Source organism: Anomaloglossus baeobatrachus, chromosome 1, assembly GCF_048569485.1.
Source record: "Anomaloglossus baeobatrachus isolate aAnoBae1 chromosome 1, aAnoBae1.hap1, whole genome shotgun sequence".
Classification (NCBI taxonomy): domain Eukaryota; kingdom Metazoa; phylum Chordata; class Amphibia; order Anura; family Aromobatidae; genus Anomaloglossus; species Anomaloglossus baeobatrachus.
The window spans coordinates 62,394,668-62,408,652 of NC_134353.1; the positions used below are offsets into that span (position 1 = coordinate 62,394,668).

General features: G+C 43.6%; 1 protein-coding gene across 3 annotated transcripts in view; it reads left to right on the forward strand.

The window, feature by feature from the left end:
* Window positions 1–13,659, forward strand: part of FGFR3 (fibroblast growth factor receptor 3) — a 131,426-nt gene extending 117,767 nt beyond the window's left edge. For all 3 annotated transcript variants that reach the window (XM_075332818.1, XM_075332827.1, XM_075332838.1), the window contains exons 14-18: window positions 4,373–4,495; window positions 7,456–7,526; window positions 8,995–9,132; window positions 10,693–10,798; window positions 12,946–13,659. In XM_075332818.1, coding sequence (XP_075188933.1) covers window positions 4,373–4,495; window positions 7,456–7,526; window positions 8,995–9,132; window positions 10,693–10,798; window positions 12,946–13,110 — 603 coding nt within the window. In that variant the 3' untranslated portion in view covers window positions 13,111–13,659. The remainder of the gene's footprint in view (window positions 1–4,372; window positions 4,496–7,455; window positions 7,527–8,994; window positions 9,133–10,692; window positions 10,799–12,945) is intronic.
* The last annotated feature ends 326 nt before the right edge of the window (window positions 13,660–13,985 follow it).

The window sequence follows — 13,985 nt, forward strand, 5'->3', positions numbered from 1 at the left end:
GGCAGCATCCTGCAGCGGTGCAGAGCAAAGTGCGCCTGCGCGAACCGCAATCTTCCTGAGCAGGCGCAAGATTTTGTCCGGCTACATCGAAAGGACGGCGATTACCAGCGGGGAGGAGGGACAGGATCCGCGGCAAAGACATCCACTGGACCGGTCACGTTTGCATATAGCGCAGAGCTATTCAAAAGGCACTGTGACAATGCAGTAGGTTTAAGGATATAGTTGCAAAGAATTACGCGACCATTTCAGCTCTGCTACATATGGCGCAAATCCATTTATTCTTTATGTGGCGCCCCTGAATATATCAGGGTGCCACAGGGTACTGTAATCCTTAGCAAGGGTGCAGGATCTACCCCCCATGGTTTCAGGTTCCTAAGAAACCAGTGTCACGAACATCAGCACAAATCCCAATCACACCTCACATCATGACCTGTCAGACACCCCAGTGGGTTGGATAAGCGGAATAAGGCCACCCACCTAGGGGTCAGGCAGACTTGTGGGAGTGAAGAAAGAGGAGTTGAGTGAGAGCCCTCAGAGTGAGGAGCTGGGGAGTGGTAGCTCCTGGGGAGCTAGACCAAGGTTGGGTCGCAGACGGTGGTCCGGGACCAGAGGAGTCGGGGACCGGTGGCAGTGACATTGAAAGGGTGCGACGGACATAGTCTAGGAGGACTGTCGGCATCAGAAATCCAAAAGAACTGACCGGTACTGAGCACGACGTGGTACAGGACCCTAGGTCAGGAGCAGGTTCATCCGTCCTGATAATTAACCTGGGAGGGAGAGTATCTTCACGAACTTCCCTAAGAGCTCAGAGAGTGAAGGCGACAGCACACCATGGGGGATAGGGCTTTCCAGTAAAGCAGCCCACTGAAATCCCACATGCCAGCCATCAAGAGCACAGCTATACTAGACATAGTGAGCGGGGACTCAACAGCTTCAAGCCAAGGGATCACAACAGAGAACTAACTTGTGCACGGAGGCGGCTCCGGATTACCAAGTGACACCGGTGGGAGCGGACACCTGGACGGGCTCCCCTGTAGTGAATGGATGCACAGAGTCTTTGGTTTATCTTCAGTGTGAGTGTCTAATTTATAATCCTCATCCAGCACCACGACCACTGACAGTGAGTACCCTGGTCCCCTGCACCCTGCGCTCCCAAACATCCCACCAAAACCCCAGAGGCCGGGGCCTTCCCTACCTGCGGAGGGACTGACCTCTTGCTGCTCCCTGCCATCTGCCCAGGTACTCCTTCCAGCAGCGGCAGTGCTCCCATTACCGCAACCCGCAGGTGGCGTCAAGAACTTCTCCCCTGTAAATAATCCCCTTTCAAGGATCGGAGCCAGTGCCGAGCCCGGGTCCGGACCTCTCGAGCCACGACCACCCTGAATCCGAGCAGCCCGGTCTGCGCCGGGGCGGCACACCTCTATCTTTTGTCTCTTTTGGGTATCTAAGTGACATTGATAGCTGGTCATCCGCCGCCCCCCAGTAAGTTAATGAAGGGATCACGCTCACCCCGTACACAATCTTTGATGGTTGAATCATTCCCTTAATGAAAACGTCTGGTACTGTGTGCTGTCAGCAGTCCATTCATCTCCAAAAAACGCTCCCCCGATGATCCTGCCGATAAACAGACCACCACACTAGCCCCGTATAGTCAGCGCGGTGTCCCTCACCGGGGCCGATCATGGCACAGGATGCGATATACGGAGGAGGAATGTTCCATTATCTCTTTGTCCTCCGCCCGGGCACACAGCGGGGGCCGAATGACAGCCCCGCACATCTCTTCAGCCTCCACCTTCTGCCTGTGGCTTTGTCTATAAGATCTCCGCAGCTCCAGATGCTGCAGGCCAAGCTCATTTTGCCGGATCTTCAGACCTCGATGACTTCTGCCGTCACCTACTGAGTTGGGAACTTTTTGCATTTTCTAGCAGAAAAGTTTCATATACTACTTCTTTTTTTTTTTTTTTTTTTTTTTTATTAATTTATTTTTTATTATTATTAGTATTATTATTAAACTGTTTACAAAACAAAGTTTAATTTTAAAGAAGCACAAATGCACATTATCACAGTTTGCATCTGAGTAGTAAAAGTCAAGGTGCCCCTTATCGCCAGCTTTTAACATTTTGGGGTTCCGGACCCTCAATCTTCATCCTTTTATGTACCATAAAGTTGCATTGTTAGACCACCCTATCAAGGATTCGTGGGTCACCGCTCTCCGTGGAACCTCAGGCTGCCCCGACTATAGGACTGCAAGTGGCACATTCAGCTCTGCTGTGTGTGTGCTGCTCCATATGGATGGGGCACGTACACAGAGGCTCGGGATAAGGCTGCGTAGACCAGCGCTCTCCTCCATTCCCGCCGTATGTGTAATATTTCATTGCTAAACGGTGCCCTCTAGAGGCTAAAAAAGTCAGTGTTCGCTGCTCTTTTTTTTTTTCTCCGCTCTCACATTATCCAATGATCTAAAAGTGCGGTTATCAAACCTGTATCTCCCCAACTGTTGGAGAACTACAACTGTCAGCAAGCAGTGGTGGAAGAATGTAAAAAATTGTGAAAAATCACTTATTGACGAGGCTGAGTTCATTAGCTGACCGTTAACAATGCAGCTAAGGGGTACATGTACTTTTACAGGTATTTTTTGTCATTTTTGCAAATGTTCGAAAACTCTTAATTATAACTACCTTGCCGTTTAATGTATACAGCTCCCGGGCAGACCTATGTGTCTCCATGGTTACAAAATACAACCGAACCTGCTTTTCATGCGTTACTTCTCTCCTGCCTCCTTTTTCTTCCTAAGGTGTAAAGCGAAGGAATAAAAAAGAATAAATCAAAACTGCAAGATCAGACTACAAAGAGTTTATTTTGTAGTCTGTAGCCATGGAGACGCATGGAATTTGTTAAATTGCTTTGTTTATTGTTTGTTTTAATTGCATTGACATAGCCAAAATATTGTTGCAAAAGTATACACACCCCATAACTAAAGTCCTCCATGTTGGTTTATATTGTTTTTGTTTTATTTTCAGGAGTTATTCTAATTATTATGGGGGGCGAGAGGTGGGTGGTGGGTTTATATTGTGTTTTTGTATTGTTTTTGTTTGTTTCTTAGGAGTTACCGGTATTCTATTTATTATGGGATTAGGAGTTATTCTAAGTATTATGGTTGGTTTATATTGTTGGATTTATTTTTTTTGTTTTTGCTTGGTTGTTGCATATTGGTTTTTTTCTTGTCTAGAGTTATTCTAATTATTATGGGCGAGGTTGTGTGGTTGGTGTATGTTTTAGTTTTTTTTCTGTTTTTTTTTTTTTTTTTGTTTTTTTTTGTTCTAATAATGCGGGGGTTTGTTTAGTTGGTTTATATTGTTGATTTTGTTATGTTTTATATTTTTTTCTGGGGTTTGTTTGGTTTATATTGTTTAGTTTTTTCTTTAAATATTCAGAGGTTTGTTTGGTTGGTTTATATTGGGGGTTTTTTTGTTATGTTTTTTTTTGGTTGGTTGATATTGTTGTGGGGTTTTTGGTAGGAATTATTCTAATTATGCCATTTTTTATTTCTTGTTGGTTGGTGTATATTGTTGTTTTTTTTTTCTTGTCAAGAGTTATTCTAATTATTATGGGGGAGGTTGTTTAGTTGGTTTATATTGTTTTTCTTTGTTTTTTTAGTTCTAATTATGTGGGGGTTTGTTTAGTTGGTTTATATTGGGGTTTTTTTCTGTTTTTGTTTTTTTTCTGATTATTATGCAGAGGTTTATATTGTTTGTTGTTTTTTTTTTTTAATTATTATGCAGGGGATTGTTTGGTCGGTTTATATTGTTTTTGTTTTTTTGTTCTAATTATTATGCGGGGTTTGATTGGTTTATATTTTGGTTTTTTTGGAGGGGGAGTTCTGTTTTCTAGTTCTTTTTTTCTAATTATTATGCTGGGGTTTGTTTGGTTTATATTATATTATTTTATTTTTTGGGGGGGGGGGGAGTTCTGTTTTTTGTTTTTTTTTTCCTTTGCTAATTATTATGCAGGGGATTGTTTGGTTTATATTTGTTTTTTTTGGGGGGGTGTTGGGTTTTTTCTGTTTTTTTTCTAATTACGCAGGAGCTTGTTTGGTTGGTTTATATTATTTTTTGGGCATTTTTTTCTGAGGTTTTTTTTCTAACTATTATGCAGAGGTTTGTTTGGTTGCTGTATATTTTGTTTTTTGGGATTTTTGTTTTTTCTAATTATTATGCAGGGGTTTGTTTGTTTTATATTGGGATTTTTGTTTGTTTTTTAGGAGTTATTCTAATTATTACAGGGTTTTTTGTTGGGTTCGTTTATATTGATTGTTTTTTTAGTTAGGATTTATTCTAATTATTATTTTTTGTTTGTTATTTTTTTTCTCCAGTGTATCCACAGAGACCTGGCAGCCAGGAATGTGCTCGTTACCGATGATAATGTGATGAAAATTGCCGATTTTGGCTTGGCCAGAGACATTCACAACATAGACTATTACAAGAAGACCACAAATGTGAGTTACAGGCTGCACTACCATTGACATTGCTCTAGTGGGTTATGTATATGTGGTGAGGGGATGTTAGAGCGTAAGCTCCACAGGTCAGTAACACTGAATATAACTATAAATACCGTATTTTTCGGACCATAAGACGCACTTTTTTTCCTACAAATGTTGGGGGAAAGTTGGGGGTGCGTCTTATGGTCTCACTATAGGGCTGCGGGCGGGAAACGAGGGTGCTGCGGTGGAGCGGGTCATCGGGGTCACGAGCAGGCAGCAGCAGCGCCTGCCGTGACCACGTGGGCCCGCTCATTACATATGCACGCCCATCCTCCCGCCCATCTCTTAGCGCAGAAGCCGGCACTGACAGGTGGGCGGGAGGATGAGCGGGGACGCGCACATAGTAAAGAGCCGGTCCGCATGATCACCCCTGGCAACTACAGCCTGGAGTGATCATGTGCGGCTGTATTCACTGCCCCCCGCGCGTCATCATCAGCGCGGGGTGCAGTGAATCAGTACACTCATCCGTCCCCGTGTGTGGAGCCGTCCCCCTGCAGCACGCGATGTCTTCCTGTCTGTGCCGGTCAGCTGATCTGTGCTGATCAGCTGATCGGCACAAACAGGAAGACATCGCGTGCTGCAGGGGAACGGCTCCACACACACAGGTCATTGCCGCTGAGAGGAAGATGATTGGCTGCAGGGAGTGAGGAAAAGGTGAGTATAAACAATTATTTTTTTCTCTGTGCTATAGGATACAGGCCATATACCAGGATGGTATATGAGCACGATGGGGGCATATAGCAGGATGGGAGTATATGAGCAGGATGGATGGGGGGGTATATGAACAGGATGGGAGTATATGAACAGGATGGGGGTATATGAGCAGAATGGGGGTATATGAACAGGATGGGGGGTATATGAACAGGATGGGGGTATATGAACAGGATGGGGGTATATGAACAGGATGGGGGTATATGAACAGGATGGGGGTATATGAACAGGATGGGGGTATATGAACAGGATGGGGGTATATGAACAGGATGGGGGGTATATGAACAGGATGGAGGTATATGAACAGGATGGGGGGTATATGAACAGGATGGAGGTATATGAACAGGATGGGGGTATATGAACAGGATGGGGGTATATGAACAGGATGGGGGTATATGAGCAGGATGGGAGTATATGAGCAGGATGGATTGGGGGTATATGAGCAGGATGGGGGTATATGAGCAGGATGAGGGTATATGAACAGGATGGGGGTATATGAACAGGATGGGGGTATATGAGCAGGATGGGGGTATATGAACAGGATGGGGGTATATGAACAGGATGGGAGTATATGAACACGATGGGGGCATATAGCAGGATGGGAGTATATGAGCAGGATGGATGGGGGTATATGAACAGGATGGGGGTATATGAACAGGATGGGGGTATATGAACAGGATGGATGGGGGTATATGAACAGGATGGGGGTATATGAACAGGATGGGGGTATATGAACAGGATGGGGGTATATGAACAGGATGGGGGTATATGAACAGGATGGGGGTATATGAACAGGATGGGGGTATATGAACAGGATGGGGGTATATGAACAGGATGGGGGTATATGAACAGGATGGGGTATATGAACAGGATGGGAGTATATGAACACGATGGGGGCATATAGCAGGATGGGGGTATATGAGCAGGATGGATGGGGGTATATGAACAGGATGGGGGTATATGAACAGGATGGGGGTATATGAACAGGATGGGGGTATATGAACAGGATGGGGGTATATGAGCAGGATGGATGGGGGTATATGAACAGGATGGGGGTATATGAACAGGATGGGGGTATATGAACAGGATGGGGGTATATGAACAGGATGGGGGTATATGAACAGGATGGGGTATATGAACAGGATGGGAGTATATGAGCACGATGGGGGCATATAGCAGGATGGATGGGGGGTATATGAACAGGATGGGAGTATATGAGCAGGATGGGGGTATATGAGCAGGATGGGAGTATATGAGCAGGATGGATGGGGGAAATATCAATAGGATGGGGGTATATGAACAGGATGAGGGAATATGAGCAGGATGCTGGTATATAAGCAGGATGGGGGTATATGAACAGGATGGGGTATATGAACAGGATGGGGGTATATGAGCAGGATGGGAGTATATGAGCAGGATGGATGGGGGAAATATCAATAGGATGGGGGTATATGAACAGGATGAGGGAATATGAGCAGGATGCTGGTATATAAGCAGGATGGGGGTTTATAGCAGGATCATATACAAGGCAGGAGGATCATTACCAGGATGGGGTACCTTAGTAGAGAATTTGGGGAATTACCCCCATAACAGTGTCAGCAGCAGATCCTTGCCCCATAACAGTGTGTCATGACCACATTTTTTTGCTTAAAGTTTTATTTTCCTATTTTCCTCCTCTAAAACCAGGGGGCGTCTTATAGTCCGGTGCGTCTTATAGTCCGAAAAATACGGTAGTTTAATCATATATAATATATCCTTTAAAAGGTAGATCACCAGGAACATTATGATCAATGGAGGACCAACCTGTGGGACCCCGGTTGATTCAGAATATGAAGTATCTGAGGTCCCTTCTGGCTTTTTGCCTGCACAGTTGCGCCCCCCCCTTGCAGGAAGGTGCATCACCAATCCACTCCGATGTCAGCCATCTTTCCCAGTGGCAGATGTAATGGAAATGTTAACTCTTTGAGGCTGGTGATCTAATACTATAATAAGGGGATCCTATTGGTGTTATCTGGAGGGATGAGCGGAGTCTTCATGGATGACGGCCGCCCTGGATGATGTGAGGTCTGCGCTTCGGCCGGACACCGCTGTAGTCAGCAGTCGCCGGTGCGGGGTTTAGGAGGAGGATTAGGTGGGCTGGTGCCAGGGTGGCGGCTCCAATTTGCTGATGGTACAGTCTGTTTTTTTTGTCTTTTCAATTACAGGGTCGGCTGCCTGTGAAATGGATGGCTCCGGAAGCATTGTTTGACCGTGTCTACACTCACCAGAGCGACGTGTAAGGATTAACATTCCCCCTCCATGGAGTGCTCTAGTCTAGTCATATAAGCACATCGCAATGGAAACAAAGCTGATGTCAGGTTTATTAAAACTGAATGCGACCTGTCTATTTCACAGGAACATCCACATCAAAAGTATAAACACATTACATTACTGACCCAAAGTTACATCCTGTATTATACTCCAGAGCTGCACTCACTATTCTGCTGGTGCAGTCACTGTTTACTTACATTACATTACATTACTGATCTAAAGTTACATCCTGTATTATGCTCCAGAGCTGCACTCACTATTCTGCTGGTGAAGTCACTGTGTACAAACATTACATTATTGATTCTGAGTTACCTCCTGTATTATACTCCAGTGCTGCACTCAGTATTCTGGTGGTGCAGACACTGTGTACATACATTACATTACTGATTCTGTGTTACCTCCTATATTATACTCCAGAGCTGCACTCACTATTTTGCTGGTGCAGTCACTGTGTACATACATTACATTATTTACCCTGTACCTCCTGTATTATACTCCAGAGCTGCACTCACTATTCTGCTGGTTCAGTAACTCTATACATACATTACATTACTGATCCTGAGTTACATCCTGTATTATACTCCAGAGCCTCACTCCCTATTCTGCTGGTGCAGTCACTGTGTACATACATTACATTACTGATTCTGTGTTACCTCCTATATTATACTCCAGAGCTGCACTCACTATTCTGCTGGTGCAGTTACTATGCACATACCTTACATTAATATATTCCAGAGCTGCACTCATAGTTCAGTAGGATGTTAGTAGGAGCTCCCTGCCTTCCATGCTAACTCAGTGTCAGCCCAGAGATTCTGGGAGCTTTTGTGTGTCCCCTTTTCATGTAGATACAACTAACTAGCCCTCCTTTCCCGTACCTGGTATGGATCTAATGGCTTCCCTGTACTGATCACCGCCCAAACCTCTCCCCATTGCAGTGTGTGGGGTTCACCCAGGAGATCACTGGACCGTAAGGTCTTAGCGTCCCCCATGATCTGCTCCAGGGGCTTCTTATATCTCATTCTTCTACATCCGCTCTTATACCCAACAGGTCGGCATCGCTTTGCTCCGTCCGTGCCCTGCAGAGCTGTATTCCAGCACGGCCGGTCTGTGCATGAATAATTTTTGTTTGTTCCATTCATCGGCCTCAGTGGAAGATCTATACAATAGGGTTGGGGGAGGGTAATGGATGAGCTGTCATTGCTGTGATTAAATGCTCGTTTTAGATTTAGACGTGATGCCCGGCTTTTCTTTTTTTGCAAATGAGCAGAGAGATCTCCCAAATAAAGTGACCCAGGCAATTAGTTCCGCTAGCGTTATCCGTGCATGGCCGCACATGAATACCCTGCACCCTTCCACCCAACAATGAATTCTGCCGGAGAAACTCCTGTGAATATTAATTTTTTATTTTTAAACTCTACTTTCTTTTCCCCCAGATGGTCATTCGGAGTGCTTCTCTGGGAGATCTTTACTTTGGGGGGCTCTCCATACCCTGGGATCCCAGTTGAGGAACTGTTTAAGCTCTTAAAAGAAGGCCATCGAATGGACAAGCCCGCCAATTGCACGCACGAGCTGTAAGTCGCCGCCGGGCTGATGTCTCCATCTGTTATATGACTTTTGTAGGAAATGGGTGGGGGTCTAGTGTGAAGGGGCCAAGGATTTATGTGCCATGGAGGCTGTTTTGGGGCCATCATCGAGAAATGGGTCCATTCTAAGTTGGTGTTAGTGGTGAGAATGTCCACAAAGGTGGACAACAACTTTTTAAGGCAGTGGGATCATTAAGTCGGAAGTTGGAACCACACCTTTCCTTGTCCGGGGAGGTGTGGTGATGTCCTGTAACTTACATCTACAACAGAAGTGAAGTCGGCCACCAAAAAGACATAATATTTACGTGATATACACTTCAGATGGCAGTCTGCATATTTCAGACGCTCCCCATGTACAAGCTCATTTTGCTCGGGTGAGCATGCACGTATTTTGAAAGGGTAGAGGCGGGGGAAGTAAGCTACTCCCTGAAAACTCAAGTATCAGCATGTTCAAATGCAACAGCCGATTCCTACCCCCCAAATCAGCATCTTCCATTAGGGAAGTGCCATGTGGCCTCCATACACGTTAGGTGGTCCATTCCACCGAAGTCAATAGGTCCTTTGTTGACACTTGTGGCCGTACACATTAGGTCATTATCAGACCATCAATTGGACACCAAGATAGCCAATATGAAAGTGATTACGTCACCGGTACATCAGTATCGGCATGTTAAAATCCAACGGCCGATTTCCCCCCTTCCCCAACCGGCATCGTCCATCAAGGAAGAGCCATGTGGCCTCCATACACGTTAGATGGTCCGTTCCACCAAAGTCCACAGGTCCTTTGTTAACATTTGTAGCCGTACACAGTAGGTCATTATCAGACCATCAATTGGACACCAAGATAGCGAATATGGAAGCATTTACATCACCGTTACATCAGTATCGGCATGTTAAAATCCAACAGCCGATTCCTTCCCCCAACTGGCATCTTCCATTAAGGAAAAGCCATGTGGCCGCCATACACATTAGATGATCCGTCCCACCGAAGTCCACAGTTCCTTTGTTGACATTTGTGGCTTTACATATTAGGTCATTATCAGATCATCACTTGGACACCAAGATAACATAATATAAGCCAATACGTCACCAGTACCAGAAGTCTACCGGCAATCTTTGGGTGACTGGCCTTCATCGGTTGGTTGATGGATGATCTATGTTTAGAGTTGAGCGGATCCGTGGAAGTTCGGGTTTGCCAGGTTTGGCCAGACTTTAGATAAAGTTTCGTTTGGGACCCAGACTTCACCTGAACTCCAATGGAAGTCAATGATTGGGTAGTTCGGCCCACATACAGACAGCTATGAACAAATCACTTTCGGGAGAGGTGGGGTAGGATTTGTTTGTTTTTAAGGACACTCTCTACATCCGAAAATGTTGTGTTTACCCCAGTCGGAGACTGAAAATAGCTCACACTGGGCTGAGCACCTTGATACTCCATCGATTGGTTAGCATACAAAGACCACCCGAGTCAGTGTTCGGTACAAACCCTGTTCTTTACAATTCAGGTTCACTAATCTCTACCTATATTCTTTTTTTTTTTTCCCTCAGATACATGATCATGAGAGAGTGCTGGCATGCTGTCCCATCACAAAGACCAACATTCAAGCAGCTTGTTGAAGACCTAGACCGTGCTCTTACCGTCACATCTACTGATGTAAGTCATCTCTTACCACCTATGTGTAATATGTCCCAGGATCTCCACCAATCAGCTGTAATTTGGCAATAAATGATGTGTTACCCTAGAGCGCCACCACGGGACAAATGAAGCGTTACAAAGGACTCGTCAAAAATGTGGAACGCTTAGACTTGCCGGTTCTTCCATAGTTTGTAGTTGACTTTAATATTAAAAATGGAGACCCTCCATCTTTTAACTGAGAATTTCAGAGCTAGACAACCCCCTGTATCAATAAGGAACTGCTTCATTTTATTGCAGAATTTTAGACCCCCTCACGGAGAGGTCTGAGTACATCTATCAATGTCTCCTTGTCCCGAACAACACATCTCTGTAGGGTATATGTACCTAGCGGTGATCCTACTACTTGCATTACACTACCATAACATTACCAGCTCATTGCACTCCGTAAAAATTCTACAGTTTGCTGCGGCCCCCCATCAGAGAATTCCCTCAGCCTCCGGTTACACAAAGACCCTCTGTGCACGGACTGGGACAACTTGTTTCCTTACTCGTAATTGAAGCAATTTGCCCGAATGAATGACGTGAAATGTGCGCTGTGCATTAGTCAGGCAGAATGATTAGCTTCTTTTGATCGCATAGATCTTAATGCTTTTTAAGAAAATCACACATCACCAAAGAGTTAGTTGTGTAGGTTGAGGGTGAACTAGAAAAATCCGTAAATAACACTTTAAAATTAAATTGTGAAAATAAATGTTATTTTTATAGAATTTCTATTTTTTTGTAATATTTTTCATTATTTTAAATTTATATATTTTTTTTATTTATTCATTTTTTTTAATCAGTTTTTGTATAGTAATAAAGAGGTTGTTCGACTTTTATTAAGTTTGCGGTCACTTTGTGATTGCAAACTTCTGAATCCTGACAGCATTCAGTGCACACACTGTCAGGATTCATTGGTATTGCCATCAATTTGTATACATGTGGACACTTGCCAACTAGACTTGCCTAGCCTCTCTGAATTCAATTGTATCTACGGCACACCGTCAGGATTTGTATACATATGGTCACTTGCCGACTAGACCTACCCAACCTCTCTCAATTCACCTGTATCTACTTCTGGTCGTACTGTGGCCAAAAGTATGCAAATCGCATACATGTAGTCACATCATCACCTGCTCACGTTGGCAATACCAGTGACAGCGTCCACACTGCACAATGTCAGGATTCATCGGTATTGCTGTCAATTTGCATACATGTAGTCACTTGCTGACTAGACATACCCAGCCTCTCTCAATTGGCTTGTATCTACGTCTAGTCGTATCGTGGCCACATGTATGCAAATCGCATACATGTAGTCACATGACCACCCGCTTTCGCTGGCAATATCTGTGAATCTTGACAACATCCACACCGCACACTGTCAGGATTCATCAGTAATGCTGTTGATTTGCATACATGTGGTCACTTGCCGACTAGACGTACCCAGCCTCTCTCAATTCACTTGTATTTACGTCTAGTCGTACCGCTACCAGAAGTATGCAAATCGCATACGTATAGTCACATGACCACCCACTCTCACTGGCAATACCGGAGACTCTTAACAGCATCCACACTGTCAGGATTCATCGGTATTGCTGCCAATATGCATACATGTGGTTACTTTCCGACTAGACGTACCCAGCCTCTCTCAATTCACTTGTATCTATGGCTAGTTGTACTGTAGCCGGAAGTATCGCATACATGGAGTCACATGACCACCCACTCTCGTTGGCTTTACCAGTGAATCTTAAAAGCATCCACACTGCACACTGTCAGGATTCATCTGTATTGCTGTCAATTTGAATACACGTGGTCACTTGCCAACTAGACATACCCAGCCTCTCTCAATTCACTTGTATCTACGTCTAGTCGTACTGTGGCCGGAAGTATGCAAATCACATATGTGTAGTCACATGACCACCCGCTCTCGCTGGCAATACCGGTGAATCTTGACAACATCCAACACCGCACACTGTCAGGATTCATCAGTAATGCTGTCAATGTCCATACGTGTGATCACTTGCTGACATAAGAAAACCCCTCTAATAGTCTGCTATGGTCAAAGTAATTTTTAAAATTATTATTATTTTAATGCAATTTTTATTCATTTATTTTTTACATTTCAGGAGTACCTCGACCTCTCTGTGCCATTTGAACAGTATTCACCGGCGTGCCAGGACAGTCACAGCACTTGCTCATCAGGAGACGACTCAGTCTTTGCACATGATATTCTCCCGGATGAGGTCTGTCTTCCTAAGCACCAGCAATATAACTGTATCATCCGAACATGACTGTATACCGGACACCCAGGAGGAATGTAGACTAGCGGCATATGGACAGGACTGCCCGGTCATTACAAGGATTTTTTTTTTTTTTTTTGGAGCCGTATTAAATATTTGCTGTATACAAAGTCAAAAAGCACTGTTTGGCCTTAAGGAACTTATGTGCCAAGATATAGAGAAGAAGAGAAGAGAAATATATTAAAATTTATATATTTGAAAAAAGGAGAATGTTAACACTAGGGTGTCCCGTGCTGTGACCTCTAGTGACCGCCGATGAGCAACCAATGTGCCTGCGATGCTAGAAGAGAATCCAAACACGCTCGAAACAAATCTTCCTAGGGTTTTTTTTTTGTGTTTGTGTATTTTTACATGCAGTACGATGAATGTTTTGGGGGTTAATCTCAAACATTGTTCTGCTTTTGGGAATCTGAGCACTAATGTATGTTACATTCTTTTTTTTTTTTTTCTTTTTTTAATTAATTTGCATTTTTTTTCTCAGCCACAACACAATTATTGGACATTATTTTTTTTTATTTCACTTTTTTTTTTTTTTTTTATTAATATGTATTTTTTTTTCTCAGCCACATAACACAATTATTGTACAACATTCTTTTTTTTATTTTTTCAATTCACTTTTTTATTTTTTTTATTAATTTGCATTTTTTTTCTCAGCCACATAACACAATTCTTGGACAACATTATTTTTTTTCACTTTTTTTTTTTATTAATTTGCATTTTTTTTCTCAACCACAACACAATTATTGGACATTATTTTTTTAATATGCATTTTTTTTCTCAGCCACATAACACAATTATTGGACAACATTCTTTTTATTTCACTTTTTTATTTTTTTATTAATTTGAAATTTTTTTCTCAACCACAT